This window comes from Anguilla anguilla, chromosome 17, assembly GCF_013347855.1.
Source record: "Anguilla anguilla isolate fAngAng1 chromosome 17, fAngAng1.pri, whole genome shotgun sequence".
NCBI lineage: Eukaryota > Metazoa > Chordata > Actinopteri > Anguilliformes > Anguillidae > Anguilla > Anguilla anguilla.
Genome location: NC_049217.1, coordinates 11,678,764 through 11,696,655, shown reverse-complemented (window position 1 = coordinate 11,696,655; position 17,892 = coordinate 11,678,764). Strand labels below are relative to the sequence as shown.

Sequence of the window (17,892 nt, the reverse complement as noted above, 5' to 3'; positions counted from 1 at the left end):
CATATTTGTTAAAAAAACAACAACAAAGAAATCCCAAATATTGTTTTGTATTTTCTTTATTCTGTAGTTATTGTATGTACTTCTGATACTGGACAAAACCAGATTTCTTTTTCCAGTCATACCCCAGGATACACAGATGCCGAGAAAACGTTTTTTCCCCCCTTCATGATTTCCTTGATTATTGCATATTCACACTAAATGGTTTCACATCTTTAGACACATTTTTGTATTTGACAAAGGGAAGCTAAGTTAACACAAAACACATTTTTGAATAATTATTTCATTTATTTAATGAAAAAAGTTATCAAACATCCATAACACCTATGTGAAAAAGCAATTACTCAAGCAACCAATTAACCTAATTAAATGTATAATTTGGTAAATTGATTAATCAGCTGATTGAACACAGCCAGGCTTGAGTGCAGCCAGCCATGTTGAATCTAAACCTCACTTGCATGGAACCGTATCATCAGAATGAAATAGTCACCACCACTGCAAGCACACTATATCACAATCAAATATATTCCAGAAGAGAAGAGAAAAGAAGTTGCTGAAATATGTCAGCCTGGAAAGAGTGGCAATAGAAACAGTGACTAAAGGGGGATGGAGATTGCGGTCGACAGCGCACATTCGATGACCACGATGTTCGTGCATTAGTGCGATATGTAAGTAAAAACAGAAGAGCAACTCTTCCACAGGTGACTAAGAATGTCAATGCAGGACGTGATCAGACTTTCAGCAAGAACAGTTTGTCCGCAACTACATAGAGAGGAACATGATAGTACGGTTGCACTGCATAAACCTCTCATTACAAAGACGAATGCACATTTGAGAGTTCAGTGGTGCAAAAACAATAGGCACTGGTCTATCTACAGAGATGTGGACAAAAGTTGGACAAAAGCACAACCTTCAGACAAAATTAGTAGTTAGTTATCTCCTAAAGGTATACTTAGAGCGTAATATTTTTTCCCTTAGGAATACCCTTAAAGATGACAGTCTGCACTTCAACCTAATTTTCATTTTTTCAATTCAAATCCAAAATGCATAAAAACACTCAAATTCAAACTGAGATTCTGCACTCCAACTACATGGGAATTGTATGATTGCAAATCTAAAATTGTGAAGTAAAGAGCAGAATTAAGAAAAAATATGTTTTTGTCCCAAATAGGACATTGTATATTGTGGGAACAGCACCCCTTTCAATTATTGAAGCTATTATTGAGAGAAGTTTATGAATTCTCAATTAATTGGAGGCTACCGGCATAGTCAGAAATGTTCTAATAATTATTTAATATAAAGGCATATGAGCATTCTTCCATATCTGCAACAAACATGCTTTACAGAGGCAAACAAAGCACCAATAAAACAAGGATATGAAATCATTTGATGTTTTGGGGAGTGGGACTAGGTGGGTTGGGCCTTGGTGGTGGATTGACAATTTCAATGCCTCTTGTGAAGGGCCAGCACATTTCATTTATATGCAAATTCAGACAAAGAAAGAGAGAAACTAAGAAAACAAAGCAGCCAGGGAAATGTCTTTTAAAATTTGTTTTATTTATTGTATTCAAGCATTCAGTGATAGGATGTTGCTTTTAGAAGTACTGCTTTGAAAGGGCGCTGACCACGACAGCCACGAATTTCTGCCACACGGCCTGGATTTCCGCGGGGAATCCTGCACCAAGCTTGGTAGCCAAAACAATGGTGAGGCAGTCACCCAACAGCTGTGGATGAAAATGTAGATAGATTAGAAAACTCAGAAAGCGTTGAAACTCTTAAACCCTTAGTCTAATGTTTGCAGATCACAAGCAGACACACGGCAGGGCCCAGATTCAATGTATACATTCAGTGTGTCAAACGTATTTTTAATTGAATGCATAAGTAATTCACACACGCATCAGATTTCTATGTATTACTACCACAAAGCCTTGAGTTACAGCCTGCCTTATAGTAATGTGCAATATAATACTTTGTGAGAGCACGCTAATTGTGAGTGCATTGGGCCAATGTAAAATTACGGACAGGGTGCATTGCAGTTAAACTGAACCCAGGAACTGGTGCGTACTTGGAACTGTGCAGAGTACAACAAGTACATAGTCGTTCGCATCTACTTGTATACAGTTGACCCAATTATGCAACAAACGGTGTCTGTGCGACAAAATACAGTAGCAGCTCCGAGTTATCCATTCCGTGGCCGCTGTCACGCATGAGAACGCTTGGATCACGTCCTTTCATTATCTTAGGGAATGGGAATACGTATAATTTCCCTGTGCCAGATGCGATTTTCCTTTCGCTGTGGATGCTGCATAGATTTGTCTGAGCCCTGGTGGGTCGCAGTACCGCACACCGGCCGACTTACCCTGAAGTTATCGGGGTCGACGTTCAGTTTCTCGTTGTGCAGCTGGCTCAGCTTGGAGTATGTTCCCTTGACGTCGTCCATGTTTTTCACAGCTTTCTCCAGGGCGCCCAGAACGACCTTTCCGTGAGCCGCTACCTTGGCATTACCCTGGATGGCCGCAGCATTGGAGAGGTCCCCGAACTTCCCAAAATAACGCTGAGTCCAGGGGTACACGATCAAAACTCTACAATTTCAAACAACAGATAAGGCACTGATGAAGAGACAGGATAATAATAATAATAATAATAATAATAATAATAATAATAATAATAATACAGGTTGACATCAATGTGTTATACTAGTTATTAGTAGTGACATAATTATTAGTCAAAGGTTAGTATCGTAGAGCAGGTACGTTGGCTAGTAGGCTGGTAGTATGCCAAATTATTTTTAACAAATTATATATATATATATGAGAACATCATAACACATATTATTATGTTTAAAAAAACGTTTGTGCATACTACATATATAATTAATATAGTATAATAAATAGAATTTTTTCTTTATTTATTTATTTTATATTAGACTTTACAGTCCTACCTCGCCAAAGCCTGGGGTCCGATTTCAGCGACATTAATTTTTCCCCAGAGGGAAGTGATAGTACTGCGCTCGCTGGCTGACCATTCGACCATGTTTGCTTCTCCCGCTTTTGCAACAAGCTGAAAACTGAATCTGATCTGCAATGTCTGAGCCCTTTTATCGTGGTAATTTCCCTCCGCCCCCGGAATGGGACAATTGATCTGATTGGTTAATTCTTTCCAAATGGCGTGACGTAGCGTACATCGACTGGATTCGTTCCAGATGAAATTCCATAATAGGAAACGTCCCGCGGAGAATACAATTTAACATTCAAGACCAAGCACGAATTAAAAAATAAAACAGAACATAAAATTTACTTAAATCGACAGTCCAATCGTTAGAGTAATCATTCACTCATAATACATTTTGTGCTATCATGTATGCCTGTTGTGGAATCTTTGAGAACAGGCCACAAGTGAATTCCTTTATTCTCAGTAAAAAATGCGCATTTTACCATGTTGTCTTTTTACTTTCCTTTTAAATAGAATTTTTATGGTATTCCACAATGTATTCACATTTTACTCTTTAGTGAATTCCTTATTTATTCTCAGTAAAAAAAAAGGCATTTTGCCATGTTGTCCTTTTACTTTCCTTTTAAAAATAATTTTTATGGTATTCCACAATGTATTCACATTTTACTCTTTTAGTACTGGCCACAAGCGAATTCCTAATTTATTCCTAGTAAAAAAGGCATTTTACCATGTTGTCTTTTTACTTTCCTTTTAAATAGAATTTTTATGATATTCCTCAGTGTATTGACATTTTACTCTTTTAGTACTCTTTTAACCTTTTAGTATGTTGTCTTATTACTTTCCCTTTATATAATAATTTACTCTATTATCCATATATTCACATTTTACTCTTTACTTATAATTTTGATGGGAGCACGTTGGATGCAAAATAAGAAAAGAGCTGCAGAAGTAAATAAATACACATAAACTTGAGCTTGAACTGCACTGCCTGTCAGTTTTCCAGAATGCATCTCAGCTTTGATTTGATAAATTATTGTATTGGCTGTAAATGCTCAGCACAGACTTTAGATTCATATTATTTGAAGTTTTGCTCAACACACTGAAGGCACTCCAGATTAGCAGTGTGTCCCAGGATGGTCACTAAAATGTCCTATTTACATATCTGAACCTGTGATCATGTAACATTTAATTTGAGTTTTATGGGATCAAACATTTTATTCATATTATAAACAAAAATTCATATTTTATTCAGTGCAGGGCTGTATTATTTCTAAGTCTATGTTTAGAAGGTGGGGGGAAGGGTTGTGGGTAGGGGTGCCTTTAAGAGTTTTTATGAACATTATCAAGTTTGAAGCAAATTTCTTATCCTTGTGTTCAGACACAGTCCACCCATGAGATCCTGTTCCACTTTTAATTAGATAATGTTATCAAACTTTGAGCATGAGACATGGAAAAAGGGAGCTTCAGTAGCAAATAGTGCTTGTGCAAAAACCCATACACAGACAAAAGTCATATAAAGAAACTCAGAAAACCTTATTGTTAAGAGGTACAGCCTCAGTTATAATGGTACAATTGAAACACGCAGACATATACAAATATAAATGAAACACTATAACTTATTTTGGGTTTTTTCTGTTGCTTTAAGTTCTACTTTGAGGTATTTTACCTCAAGACCAACATCACAAATTGATATTTACCTAGAAATAACATGTTATAGTCTTTACATAATATTCAGTGTTATTTCAGGAACAACCCTCCCTTCTTAGCTGTATTTAACGTTCACTATGAAATTAGTCGAATATTACTTACAATGTGCATGTGTAGCCTACTGTAAAGTTAACGCGAGTATCTACTAAAGCAGATTGATTTTGAGTTTTTTAATTTGTTTTCTACATCCGGTATTGTGTTTGAATGCCCTGTCTGGGTTGTGAATGGCTGGTGAGCATGTCATTCCAATGGTATTCAACTGCAATGCTTTTGAAAAAAGGTTTAAATTAATGTCTTAGTGCTAATGTTTATTGAGATATTTGGGAAAAGACTTAACCCTTTTAGTTGGGTAAATTGCAATGTTAGTCATATCTCATTGAGTCATGCACTACACTGAGCTCTGTATTTGGGAATATGTCATTAAACAAAAAAGAGAAGACTGTGATGTGGGGAGATTACAGCAGAATAAGGGCCAGCATGGCATAAATTCTAGAGGCGTGGTTAATTAATTTTGTGGGTGTGTCCACTCAGACTGCTCAATATATAAACGGCTGTTTTGGAAACGACTATACTGGTTCTCTTCTCAGTCGTTCTAAGAGGACAAGTGTTACAAAGCAGCTAAAAATGAGTCTGACCGCAAAGGACAAGAGCCTGATAACAGGATTCTGGCAGAAGATCTCGAGCAAGGCTGATGACCTCGGAGCCGAGGCTCTGTCAAGGTAGACCGATTAAAAATGTTCACCATTTCATTTCAGATATGATCGTGAATGTGGCCAAATCCATATTAAATTATGACAGAAAATGAGTGTGGGTGTTTAGTGCTTGTGACAATCATGGAAGACGCAATATTTCTCAGTTTCAGTATTCATATCGCACAGACTTAGCCTGTTGATTTTAATGTATTATATATTTATAAAATATATTTATGGACATGTTTGTGAAGAAGGGCTGCGAGACATATATTGACCTGGGTGCTGAACCACAGCATGCAGGCATATACTCTCTCATGATGAATGATTGCCAAGTACAAAGGAAGTCCTTCGATGTACTCATTGTAGGTTGCTTTGGATCAAAGCGTCTGTCAAATAAATTTAATGTTCATGTTAAGTCGCTAAGAGCTGTTGCTTTATAAAGTATGCAGAACTCTTATTGCTTACATGAAGTAAAATTGACTATTGTTCTCATCTCTTGCCAGAATGATCGTAGTCTTCCCTGCTACGAAAGTATACTTTTCTCACTGGCCTGACCTTGGACCTGGCTCTCCCTCTGTCAAGAAACATGGCAAGGTCATCATGGCAGCTGTTGGCGATGCTGTCGGCAAAATGAATGACCTTGTCGGTGCACTAAGTGCACTCAGTGACCTGCATGCTTTCAAAATGCGCATCGACCCTGGCAACTTCAAGGTGAGGCAAATTAACTATGCAATGATTCACTGTTATATATAAGCACATGTAAAAAGTTCGGGGAATGCCCCCCTTCCCTGTCATAATAATGGAAAATCATCAATCTTCTTGACCATACATGTCTGGAGTAAGACATTTGTGGTGTGATCATGTAATTCCTCAATTATTTTTTTTACCTTTCTCATTTTACTGCTTTTATCATTTTAGACGTTGTCCCACAACATCCTGGTGGCTTGCGCGGTCAACTTCCCGGTTGATTTCACCGCTGAGGTGCATGTGGCAATGGATAAATTCCTTGCAGCTCTGGGTGCAGCTCTGTCAGACAAATACCGATAAGATGTCATCCACTGGCAGCTTTGTTAAATGCCGTCTGCCAAGCAAACTCAATTCAAAGAAACGAACAAAAATAAAAGTTCTTTCCAGAAGCAATGTGTCCCACCCAGTTTTTTCATTTGCAATGAAGGATATTTTAAATGTTTACAGAAGTTTCTGATGAGCAACCTGGTGTAGGGGCATTTGGGGTTCATGACCTATAGCAAGCAAATGCACTTTAACCCTTGTGTTCTCAGTTCTTCAGTTATTAGCACCTGAGAAACTGTTATCCTGGCAAATCTATACCCAGGACATCACTGAAATATTAGAGCAATTCATAAATATTTTTTTGCAAAAATACTCAATATATATGATCTTTGTCTCAAACAATATAAATAACATATATGGTTAATTGTTGTCATTCACCTCTGTTAGATCACATCTAACAATGAAAGTGTTATTTATTTGTGATAAAGATGTGATTTCTATTTTTAAAATCCATTATAATGAAGGCATGAAAATCATAAGTCATGTTCTCTATTATTTTTCATCTTATTATATTCAAAGACACCATATAGGCAAAAGGACATAAAGCAAATACAGATGACAAACAGCAAACAGAAACACAAAACAAAAACCAAACTTACGCTAGTTTAGTCACCGGTTATGAAATACATCTCTCAAAAGTGTCATTCCGCTTTTACTAAAAGTTGAACCTGGGTGAATTTGACAAAAACCATACACAATTGTTAAGTAGCTCAAAAGCAGCGCACGAAACATTAAGCTAAATACATAAAACATTTTGCTAAATGTACAGAAATGCTTTGCACTTTTAGCTAAAAGTTTTATACACGCAACAAATAAAATATTTGTTTGAATTGTTTAGCAAAATGTAAAATAATTAAAAGATGTTCTGTACATTTTGCTAAATGTTTTATGCATTTTAAAAATGGGACATACGCCAATTAGTTAAGTGTATGAAACATTTAGAAAAAATTTCAAAGAAATACTGAATGTTCACAATAATATAATAACACATTTACCTAATATATACATTTTCATTATAAAAACATAATTTTATGATAGCATTATTTATTTTATGCTTCACCCATTTCCTACCCGATTCAGAATTCCCAATTACAGCAGTGCTCACGCTGACATTTCCTTCGATGCAGTAGAGTGTAGTCAAGCATTCACACTTCTCTGAAACGTTATATTGCCAGCATCTCACACTGCAGTCCAAAAGCTACACCGTAAAACCAAACATATGACACATTTAATACCTAGACGACAAGTGTGCTCAGGTATATAGAGGCATTGTACACCAGTAGTATTCACAAATGTATTAACAAGCAATGATGTTTAACCGTTTCAGTCTGAGCCTGGTGCCAAAAACGTTTGAAACACGTTCAATGGTGAGTTTGCCAATCTTGAAAATGCATGACATAGGCCTACTTCACGCACAATTTTAAGACAACTCGTGAACATTTCACATGTGTTTCCCAAAAGGTGCCGTAACTCAAGAATTACTTTGAGTTACCTTAAGGTAGCTTACACTTAAATTAATTATTCAGGTGTGTTTGCAATATGGAATCAAAATGACATTACGAAGCGTGTGCTAACAAATGGCACTTTTTTAAATATACCGTTTAAATTAAAATAATTGTATTAGGCTAATTGGTTTGTCCTCTACAAGTAGGCCACAAAGGGATTTAACGTGACGCACACAAAACACTCCTTGGAATAAAACGACAAGTCTCAGGATGTCGCGGAAATAATGGACATTTCACGTAGGCCTACTATTTGAATAGTTACATGTGTTGGGAAACACTCATATAATGAGAAAATTGGCTTGAAGAGACACTTTTAAGGCTTTATTACTACGACATGTTTCGGGAAAATCACCCCTGATTTTCAAACATTTTAACGGGTTTATAAAGTTACAGATAATTGTTTACTCGTCTTCAAATCCGTAACGTTTGGTTGTGTAATTTTGCACAGACATGAGTCAGAGGCACAAACAGACACTTCAAGCAGTTTCAACAAACAGGTCCATCCAAGCAGGAGAACTGCTAGGTGGCTCATCCTTAACAGAATACCTTGTAATGAACAAATATTTAAACTGATCCCATGTAACCTGCAACGGGGGTGCCCTATAGATTAAAACGTGAATAAATTTGCTTTAAGGAAGAGACATGACAACAGTTGTTTTTACTGGTAATTTATTTATTGGGTTTTTTTCAGCCTAGTGAGGCGTTTCTCTGGGTACCAGTAGAGGGTGGAGTTCAGTGGTACTGTCTGGCAAGGGCGGAAGTGACAGCCATCAGGAACTTTTGCCACGCCTCTTGCACGTCAGCAGTGAACTCAGTGGGACCAAACTTGGCTGCCATGCACAGGGTGATGTGTTCAGCGAGAAGCTACGGGAGAAAATTAAACAGAATGAGTCCGAGTAAATAAAGTATTCAGATATAACACATGTAGGGGAATGAGGGGCAAGATCACCCTTAAGAATAAGTAACTTTAAATACATAGATAGAACGAAAAATATTTGGCTTATCTGAAATTAGGTGGAACATAATGGTCGAACGTACAAATTCTTTAATATAAATCAGGAATTACATATAAAGCAGGATAAAATTTGTGTAGGTAATTTTGTACTTTAAAAGCTGTGTGTGTGCGTGTGTGTGCGTGCATGCATGCGTATGTGTGTGTGTCGTGTGCTTGCGCGTTTGTGTGTTTTAATTATGAGTCGTTGTTTTTTTATTTGTTTTTTTAAACTCACCCTGAAGTTATCGGGATCCACGTGCAGTTTCTCGGAGTGCATCACGCTGAGTTGGCGGTAGGCGTTCTTGATGTCATCCATGTTTTGAATGGCTCTGTCCAGCCCGCCCATGACGGTCGTGCCGTGTTTGGCCACCTTGTCATTGTTCATGATCGCAGCCGCCGTGGACAGGTTTCCAAAGTTGGCGAAATGCCTCTGGGTCCACGGGCATACTATCAGGAGCCTGGAGTTGCACAAAGACAGACAGACAAACACACAGTCAAAAATGTAAAACATCCACATGGCCTTCTGCGACCTGTATATACATACATACAGGCCACGTATAATCATCAAGATATAAAAACAAATAACGGACTGTTTATTAATGAGAATATGGTACCTGCGCATTGCCTGGGGGCCAATTTCCTCAATGTTGATCTTTTTCCAGAGGGAGAGAATGGCAGTACGCTCATCTTCTGTCCACTCGACCATGTTTGCGGTTTTTTTAAAGGGTTTTTGTTGAGTTCTTGCACTTGTAGCGTACTTCTGCTAAATGAATCCCACGGTAATCGGGGTCCTGGTCTAACGTTTTATAGATCCTCGGCTCTCCGCCCTCAATGAAAACACGAAAATGATTGGATGTATTCAGTCTCCAGACGAGGTCTTTAATTTGGCCTAGATCGGCGCTGCGCCAAAAACGTCACCTTGGAAGGGTGTGGTCCTCAAGATATTCACACAGAATTGCAAGAATTTGGAATTTTAATTTGATTTCAGTTACGAATTTCATAAGCAGCCAGTACAATACTTTAGGAGCATATTCAACTGCACCACATTAAAGAAAGTTACATATTTTAAAAATCTAATTGTAAGAATGTTAATTTTAAATTGTAAATAGGCAGAATTCCCAGTCATTAGCTAGAATACAACTGTTTTAACGATGTATTTGATTATACGCAAAGGGTAGCTGGATGCATGCCTAAATTATGGGAGAAAAAAAACAGTATCATACATTAAAAGTTTATCTATATAGTCAGACCAGTTCCACCCATTGAGCGTCCTCAGTGCCAAGCAATTTCTTTAATGATTACAGACCTGTCAGTTAAGGAATAGCTATTTAATGCAGAGTGAAACGAGAAAAAGGAAATAGCACAAATTTGCATTCCATTGTTGAACCTAAATATAAATTCATGAAAAGTGCAGACCTACTTCTCTAAACCCATTTTTCATATTGATTTCATACTGTAAATGATTTACATTGGAAATTAGGATTATTACATTGATAGCCATAATTATTATTGAACACAGTTATTATTATTATTATTATTATTACTATTATTATTATTATTATTATTATTAATAATAATAATAATAACCATAACAATAATAATAATAATAATAATACAAGTATTTTAAGCAGACCTATTATTTAAAAAAAAAAATTATTATTTTAATTTTTTGACATAATATGAGTGTCCTGGACAACACAGCGTAGGTGGCAGCATTGTAGAATAGGCTAATCTATATGATTATTGAAATTATGACAAGAGACTCATTTCCCCGAAAGGGAACAAAAACGAATTGCCGGATCTTAGAACGGTAAAATTGTTCTTCTTCTTATTATTATTATTATTATTATTGTTATGATTATTATTATTGTTGTTGTTGTTGATTTCCTTTTAATTTATTTATTTAGCATGCTCTTTTACGGCAACGCCCTGTTAATGCATAAGACATATCATTATTACAATTATAGGCCTACATGATTTTTTATTGGAATCTATAGAAAAAAAACATTCAATGTATCACTTGCAGATAAAGGGATTAGCTAATATTGTTATCGCATGATCTTCCTGAATTTAGCTTTTTCTTGGAGTTTCACTTTCACATTTAGGCTATGAATTTAATGTCCGGCCTTTTAAATAAAGCACAAATAACTATTTCATCACTTACATAAAACAGTGGAATTGATTTAATAAATTGTGGCCTCACAACAAAATCGGTGGGCTATTCTTTTGCAGAAATAGGTTATATGGCACCAGATTGAAAATGCAAAGTAACAAGAACAATTCTGCAATCGAGCACTCCTGCAAAGGACATTTCAAACGTGTCAATCCTAAAAAGAATATCCAGTAGCCTACGCATGAATGCCAATAGCTACACAAAGCAGACGTGTCACGTTAAATTTTAGGTTGCAGTTCATCCTAAATTCTAAAGTTTGAATTTCAAATTATCACCTAATATTATCCCATTATTCTTGACCAGACACGATGTAGGTTAACACACTAGGGGAATACCAATACTAGTAGGCGAATGTGCTGCGAATCCTCGAAATAATTTTCCTGCTTTTAAAAATAAATGTATACACCATTTAAGAAAACGAGCCATATCAGTCAGATAGCCTAGTCATAAGAATCGATAGTCTACATTATATCTATTATTACACGAAAACAACAATTAGCCTAATTATTAAAAAGATTCGCGTAGTTTTACTTTGTAATAAATGTATTATATAAACTAGGTATACCATATTGCCTAATCTTGAAAGTGATAGAAACGCCTCGGCACACCTCCAAATGTTTTTACGTAACAACATTCTTGACCAATCGAACGAAGCGGAGCTTAGATGTTGTATCTGGGTGTACCTCCTACAATTCAATAAAAAGCCCGAGGACAGCCCATCCAGGATAAGTTAGCCTTCTATTTCTCGCACAGGTAGAAAGACTATCAGAACGCAGCCATGAGTCTTAGCGCGAAGGATATGGCCGTTGTGAAGGGCTTCTGGAACAAAATAGCCCCGAAGGCTGATGAAATCGGCGGTGAAGCGCTGGGCAGGTAACACAGTTTCAGAACAATTAATTCCGAGTTTGGAGCTCATCGATATACGTACGATGCTCTCCCAACTTCAGTCAATTATTCAATTTTTTATATAAGGAAATTGAATTCTTTAAGGCTATAATAACGAATTGTGATCACGTTTGGAATGGTAGTTTGGTTAACTTTATGCAAGGTAACAGACTACTTTGTGCTCGTTATAAATTGATTGAAGCAATCTTTTATTACAATTCTGTCAGAATGCTGAGGGTCTTCCCCCAGACCAAAGCCTACTTCGCCCACTGGAAGGACACTTCCCCCAACTCTCCCGAGGTCAAGAAGCACGGTGCCCTCATCTTGGCAACCATCGGCGACGTCGTTAATAGGATTGAAAATATGACCACTGTTTTGGGCAGCCTCAGCGATCTGCACGCCTTCAAACTGCGCGTGGACCCTGCCAACTTCAAGGTGGGAATTATATCTAATTCTTGTTTTATAGTATTTTTCACTGTTATCGCAAGATCACAATGATTTTCTCATATTATCCTGATGCCGTTGTTCATTAACTTGTTTATGTACGCATTCATGATTTTTTTGTTTTTCTTTTCAATTTGCATTTTCTTTCAGATCCTGGGCCACAACATCATGGTGGTCATTTGCATGACCTTCCCCAATGATTTCACACCCGAGGTGCACCTGTCCGTTGACAAATTCTTCCAGAACTTCACTCTTGCTCTTTCCGAGAGATACCGCTAAAAGCACGTTTCGGGCGTGTTCACAGCTCTGGATGTCGTATTTCCTGAACAAAAGAACCAGTCAATGAATAAAAATGGCTCAATATTACACTGGTGTTTGGGTCTTGTTGTTTCTACGCTATCGCCTAACTAATACGTAGCCATATATAAAGGAGACCGGGGCTGATGGGCTCACTTTTCACTCTTACCCATATTACACTGGCAAAATTCATATTAGAATATTATAACCAGTAGCTAATTAAAATTTAAGCTCTCAGCTATAAATACATACATATTTATGTCCACGGATGTTTTCTAAAATTAGGCGACTAATAATTAAAGTCATGCTGTGCACTGCACAGCAACACGGGGTTGGTTGGCACAATGTTAAAATGCGACAGAATGAAGCAACCAATAGAAACAATTATCAACATTTAATTCCAATAAGAACCAGAAAACATAAATATTCAATGGAATACAAATAAATATGATCAATATGTGAAATATTAAAGGTATAATACAAAGGCCACAATAGGCTAATAAAAAATAGAGTTTTATTGAGATTTTTAAGCAGTTCATCAGTATAAATGCCATGTTTCTCTCCTTTTATCTTTCTCCCTTTCTCTCCTCTTCTCTCTGTTTCTCTCTGTGTGTTTGTGTGTGTCTGCAAGGCTGTGTCTGAGTGGATCAAGTCTGTGGAGCTTGTGTGCCTGTTCACATGTGTTTGTGTCTGTGTGTGAGACAGAAGGGCCAAACCACAATATTGTGCAAAAAGCCCCCTGACACACAGGCATTCGGATTTGTATAGAATTATGTTGCGAATGTGTCTGTGAAATCCACGTTATTTTAAGAACGATTGTAAGAACCATTTATAGCGGCTCTTAGCGTAGAGGCTTCTAGGAAACCCGCCGCAGTGTAAATGCGAGAGCACAATTTCTTCAGCAAATTTCTCTCTCTCATGCAAAAATTTACGTAGGCCCACAAATTTACCCTGCTCGCGCACAAATTTGCTGTTCTCTCACTAGGAGATAATCCGCGCTCATTCAAATTCATCCCGCACGCTCGTGGACATCTTGCTCAAACTTCAATCTCCTTTTCTGTCCGATTTTAAATGCAAAAAAAAACTGCCAAAACACATATACCAATGACAGTAGGTTGCGGGTCTGACCAATGAGATTGTAAGGACTGCTGCTCCCCTACATTCTCATTAGGCACTTTTCCACCACAGGGCCGAACCGTTACCAGGGCCGCTCCGTGCCGTTCCGCGCTGCTCAGGACTCGTGGGAACGGTTACCGTTTCTGTTTCCATCTGTCCGGGACTAGGAAGTATGAATAACTAGTGACCATAGCAAGTGATCATAGCGGTGGATCAGCGACGGCGTCCCGTTGTGTATGTAATAAACATACGCCAGTTGTTTCGTTTTTGTTATGTTATGTTTCGTTGGCTGACGATATGGACGAAGATTCTGTGTATTTTGGTCTGTTTTTGGTTTTTGTTTTTAGCGCATCCTCCACTGACCATCACTGTTGCATGCATCACAAAAACTATTACCTAACGCTTACATTACAGTGTAAAATATTCACATTATTTAATACCACTAACCTATTTAAAGACACTCAATTTCAAAAATACCGTGTGTAACCAAAATATTTTGGGCAGTAATATAATTAAATGTATAATTTTAATTAAATTAAATAAATGTATAATTTGAGAAAAGTTCATGTTGGTCAATTCAGTTGAACTTATATATACAGTTTAAATTATTTATTGAATGCTGTATTTTAAAATAATTATGAAGGGTACAATATAAAACAAAATGTTTTACAAATATGAAAATATCTATTTAAAACATGTGTTTATATAAGTTGATATACAGTATTTTAGTTTAGTGTTTACATACAGCGCTCCGAATACAACAGGAATTCAACAAGGTTATTTATGTTGTAACGGCGGCTGCTATTATTTGTGAACATTAAACTAGTTTAATATTCACAAATAACTTCCGTGTGTTAATGTAGCTAGTCCAGAATTGGACTGAGAAATAGCCAGTAAGATTCGGTGCACTGTTGTGTATCAGATTTGCATTCTGGGCCGCAAGTTGGGTATAAAATGAGCATACAACCAGTGTGTTTTATCTTGCGCTTGCACTGCTTTCTTTTGACGTCGATAAATGAGCGCAGCGGCTCTGGAGTGCGACCCGCCTGGCTTGTCTCTTGCGGAAATCGCTACAATATTATTGTGTCTCAGTCCGCAGACAGGAGCACAAATTACCCGCAGTCAGAGATCCAGTTCTTACTGGATCTGGGCCTACAACTGTTCTCGTTATTTGATCACAAAGAAAAATTGCTGATAGCAAAAGATCTTTACAATCTAAAGCTACGGGCTTTACAATCTGTTACGCCAGTTTTAGTGGGCTACCTCTCTCTGATCGGCGGTCAGTCAGCTTCTACCCTGGCCATTTGCACCACTGAACGCTTGTATAGGGAGCTGTCCAGTGCTGAATCAGATAGGCCGATAAGCAGGCTAAAAGGGATAGGTGTCCACGCACGTATAGAGTACCGAATAAACAACAATAACAATAATAATAATAACATTTCAGATGCAGCGTATGGTTTTGATTGCTCTGATTCAATTTTAGACTGGTCTTGTTGAGAGATGGTTTTAGTTTCAGATATGCATGTGTCATACTAGTAATTTTATATACAGTATGTATCAGTATGGAGCATCTGATGTCCTGCCATTTTTTAAAACATTTGATGACAGACAGCAAGAAGATGCACTTCACGTAACTCCAAAGCTGTTTAAACAGCGACGTTTTTATTCCACAATGCTTCAGTGGACCAGTGAATCAATTCATGGCAAACACATTAGACTGATTAGTTTGTTTTCCTGCAAACACAACAACGGTGTATGCGGAATTTTCACTTGGAAAATGACGGTTGAGAAGACCGCCAGATACGCACGAATATCATCTCTTCTCTCTTCTGTTCTTTTCTTCCGTCTTCAAAGAGCACTTGTTGTTGTTTTTTTAATTAGAATTGGGAATAAGGACTGCAGCGGATTTTCACAAACGAAGAAGATTGATTTCAATTTATTACACGCCTGTAACTCACGGGTGTTCAATCGAGAAAATAACGTCTGCTGCAGGCCAGTGCTGAACATAAAAAAGAGAAACATTGCCATCTACTGCCCGTTCTTGACATATAACATCAACAAGCATGCAAGCAGGCAGCTGTGTCCTGACATAATAAGAATAAGACTAATAAAGTTACCAACGAGTGAATATACAAATTCAGGCAGTTAAACAGGGGGATGTTCTGGTTACGCTAGTCGTGGTACATATTTTGACAGGACACGGAGGAACCCCTCTACTCTTTGTGAGTTCCATGAAATCTTAAATGAACATTGAGTTAAGACCTTACCTGCAAGATGGCATCTCCTAAAGCACATTCCAGTGACTTTCCATCACTGTACTGTATAGGTTTTGTCCTGTAGGTTTAATTGGTCCAGAAGTAATAGCGCCTCCTACGACCAACCATCACCACTTACAGATACTTCTCAGTTTCCCCAGTTGGCCTCCCACCAAAGAGTTAACTAAATTAAACCCCACTTAGCATTAGCCATTATTCAGTAGTAGGGTACACAAAGGTTTAGTTGCTGGCTAAATTAATACATCACAATGACCAAAACCAGTGTGAATTCAGTGCTTTCTTGTGGATCATTCTGCATCTCAAAAAGCAGTCAAGTCTGAGCTTCATTTCTGAGATTCACTTCCTGGTCTTTGCTCTCTAGCACCAGTGCAGTTGGCTGCAGCATAGATTTTCTGCCACCTGTTTCACTGTAAGTCAATGGTACTAATATGGTCAAAATACAAAGTCAATCATTTTTTCCCCACAAGAACCTATAGTTGCAATAGGTGTTTTTTCTTCATTTAAGCTCTCCCCATGTGCTGATTTGTTGATTTGTCAATTGCATGATATTTTAATATTTTGTGGACCAATCAGGGACAATTTAGTCACTGTGTGTCACTTGGAAGGGTGGTACCTCACCCGCTTTGTAATGGCACTGGACTGTCAATCACATTCCTCACAAGCCTGGCTTCAGAGCTGTCCACTCAAATAAGTTTGTGCCATGCTCCACTGTGCTAAGGCTGCTTCTCTCTACTCTATTTTAATCCACTTCGATGTCACATGCTGCTGTCATCCTGACTACCTGCAGCACGGCTATTGGCTGGTTTGCTTCCTACCTTCGTGCCTGAATAATACCTCAATCCAGGCAGCTTTTTTGAGAACCTTTCAACAGGTGTCTCCCATGATTCAGTCCTTAGTCCCCTCCTCTTCCATTTATACACTAAGCCTCTTGGTTCCACCCTCCCATGGCCTGTTCTATCATTGCTACACTGATGGTGTGCTATCATGTGAGCTCCTGCGTCCACAATGACTTATGCTGGATTGTAGCGGATGGCGTGTGTGTGTCCACAAAGGCATGTTGAAGCCTTAAGTGGTACTGGACAACAAACTGTCCCTATCATAGAACATCACAGCAACGTGTTGGACGTGTGGATTCTTCCTCTGCAACATCCAGAGAACCGGCCCCTTCCTCACCACTGACTCTACCCACCTCTCAGTCCAGGCACTAGTCATCTCCTATCTGGACAGCTTTAACTCCCTTCTCCCTGGTACCTCTGCTGGCTCACCCAGAACGTCTGTTACTGTGCTTCTCATCTGAACTATGACGTCACCAGGCTCACTCACCTTCTCATTTCCCTCCACAGGCTGCATATCAGCTGGTATCAAATTCAGAACCTTGGTGCTAGCCCATTGATCAACCAAAGGGACAACTCATTATATGTTGAAAAGATCATCAGACTCTGCGCACCAACCAGACCTCTCCTTTATGCCAGGCCTACAGATACTTTATGATGATCGATAAAATGATCGTTGAATGCCGTACATATACAGAGTATTGCTGTTGAAAGTACCTATTTTAAAAAATATGCTTGTCTTGTCAAAATATTGTTGTTTCTACGCTATCGCCTAACTAATACGTAGCTATATATAAAGGAGACCGGGGCTGATGGGTACACTTTTCACTCTTACCCATATTACACTGGCAAAATTCATATTAGAATATTATAACCAGTAGCTAATTAAAATTTAAGCTCTCAGCTATAAATACATACATATTTATGTCCACGGATGTTTTCTAAAATTA

The 17,892-nt window shown here is 37.9% G+C and overlaps 4 protein-coding genes and 1 long non-coding RNA gene across 5 annotated transcripts; 2 read left to right on the top strand and 3 right to left on the bottom strand.

Moving 5' to 3' along the window:
• Window positions 1-1,533: 1,533 nt before the first annotated feature.
• Window positions 1,534-3,097, bottom strand: LOC118216921 (hemoglobin cathodic subunit beta). The gene is made up of 3 exons (XM_035398549.1): window positions 2,939-3,097; window positions 2,357-2,579; window positions 1,534-1,721 (listed from the first exon to the last, which is right to left on the bottom strand). The coding sequence occupies exons 1-3, from the start codon at window positions 3,028-3,030 to the stop codon at window positions 1,593-1,595; spliced, it is 444 nt and encodes a 147-aa protein (XP_035254440.1). The 5' UTR covers window positions 3,031-3,097; the 3' UTR covers window positions 1,534-1,592.
• A 2,108-nt stretch (window positions 3,098-5,205) lies between these two features.
• LOC118216923 (hemoglobin cathodic subunit alpha) lies at window positions 5,206-6,484 on the top strand. Its single transcript, XM_035398552.1, has 3 exons — window positions 5,206-5,375; window positions 5,852-6,059; window positions 6,267-6,484. The coding sequence occupies exons 1-3, from the start codon at window positions 5,281-5,283 to the stop codon at window positions 6,393-6,395; spliced, it is 432 nt and encodes a 143-aa protein (XP_035254443.1). The 5' UTR covers window positions 5,206-5,280; the 3' UTR covers window positions 6,396-6,484.
• A 427-nt stretch (window positions 6,485-6,911) lies between these two features.
• LOC118216926 lies at window positions 6,912-7,756 on the bottom strand. Its single transcript, XR_004763103.1, has 2 exons — window positions 7,491-7,756; window positions 6,912-7,087 (listed from the first exon to the last, which is right to left on the bottom strand). It is a non-coding gene; the product is annotated as an uncharacterized LOC118216926 (long non-coding RNA).
• An 820-nt stretch (window positions 7,757-8,576) lies between these two features.
• ba1l (ba1 globin, like) lies at window positions 8,577-9,726 on the bottom strand. Its single transcript, XM_035398546.1, has 3 exons — window positions 9,533-9,726; window positions 9,154-9,376; window positions 8,577-8,788 (listed from the first exon to the last, which is right to left on the bottom strand). Exons 1-3 carry the CDS (start codon window positions 9,622-9,624, stop codon window positions 8,657-8,659), a joined length of 447 nt encoding a protein of 148 aa, XP_035254437.1. The 5' UTR covers window positions 9,625-9,726; the 3' UTR covers window positions 8,577-8,656.
• A 2,070-nt stretch (window positions 9,727-11,796) lies between these two features.
• Window positions 11,797-12,786, top strand: LOC118216922 (hemoglobin anodic subunit alpha). The gene is made up of 3 exons (XM_035398551.1): window positions 11,797-11,964; window positions 12,204-12,411; window positions 12,571-12,786. Exons 1-3 carry the CDS (start codon window positions 11,870-11,872, stop codon window positions 12,697-12,699), a joined length of 432 nt encoding a protein of 143 aa, XP_035254442.1. The 5' UTR covers window positions 11,797-11,869; the 3' UTR covers window positions 12,700-12,786.
• The last annotated feature ends 5,106 nt before the right edge of the window (window positions 12,787-17,892 follow it).

Bases quoted from the DNA above. Each gene is read 5' to 3' on its own strand.
- LOC118216921 (XM_035398549.1), bottom strand. From the start codon at position 3,030: ATGGTCGAATGGTCAGCCAGCGAGCGCAGTACTATCACTTCCCTCTGG. The intron at 2,580-2,938 runs GTAGGACTGTAA...TTGAAATTGTAG, and splicing joins GGACCCCAGGCTTTGGCGAG to AGTTTTGATCGTGTACCCCT. The intron at 1,722-2,356 runs GTAAGTCGGCCG...TTTCATCCACAG, and splicing joins TCGACCCCGATAACTTCAGG to CTGTTGGGTGACTGCCTCAC.
- LOC118216923 (XM_035398552.1), top strand. From the start codon at position 5,281: ATGAGTCTGACCGCAAAGGACAAGAGCCTGATAACAGGATTCTGGCAG. The intron at 5,376-5,851 runs GTAGACCGATTA...ATCTCTTGCCAG, and splicing joins GGAGCCGAGGCTCTGTCAAG to AATGATCGTAGTCTTCCCTG. The intron at 6,060-6,266 runs GTGAGGCAAATT...TTATCATTTTAG, and splicing joins TCGACCCTGGCAACTTCAAG to ACGTTGTCCCACAACATCCT.
- ba1l (XM_035398546.1), bottom strand. From the start codon at position 9,624: ATGGTCGAGTGGACAGAAGATGAGCGTACTGCCATTCTCTCCCTCTGG. The intron at 9,377-9,532 runs GTACCATATTCT...GTGCAACTCCAG, and splicing joins GGCCCCCAGGCAATGCGCAG to GCTCCTGATAGTATGCCCGT. The intron at 8,789-9,153 runs GTGAGTTTAAAA...TTTCTCCCGTAG, and splicing joins TGGATCCCGATAACTTCAGG to CTTCTCGCTGAACACATCAC.
- LOC118216922 (XM_035398551.1), top strand. From the start codon at position 11,870: ATGAGTCTTAGCGCGAAGGATATGGCCGTTGTGAAGGGCTTCTGGAAC. The intron at 11,965-12,203 runs GTAACACAGTTT...CAATTCTGTCAG, and splicing joins GGCGGTGAAGCGCTGGGCAG to AATGCTGAGGGTCTTCCCCC. The intron at 12,412-12,570 runs GTGGGAATTATA...ATTTTCTTTCAG, and splicing joins TGGACCCTGCCAACTTCAAG to ATCCTGGGCCACAACATCAT.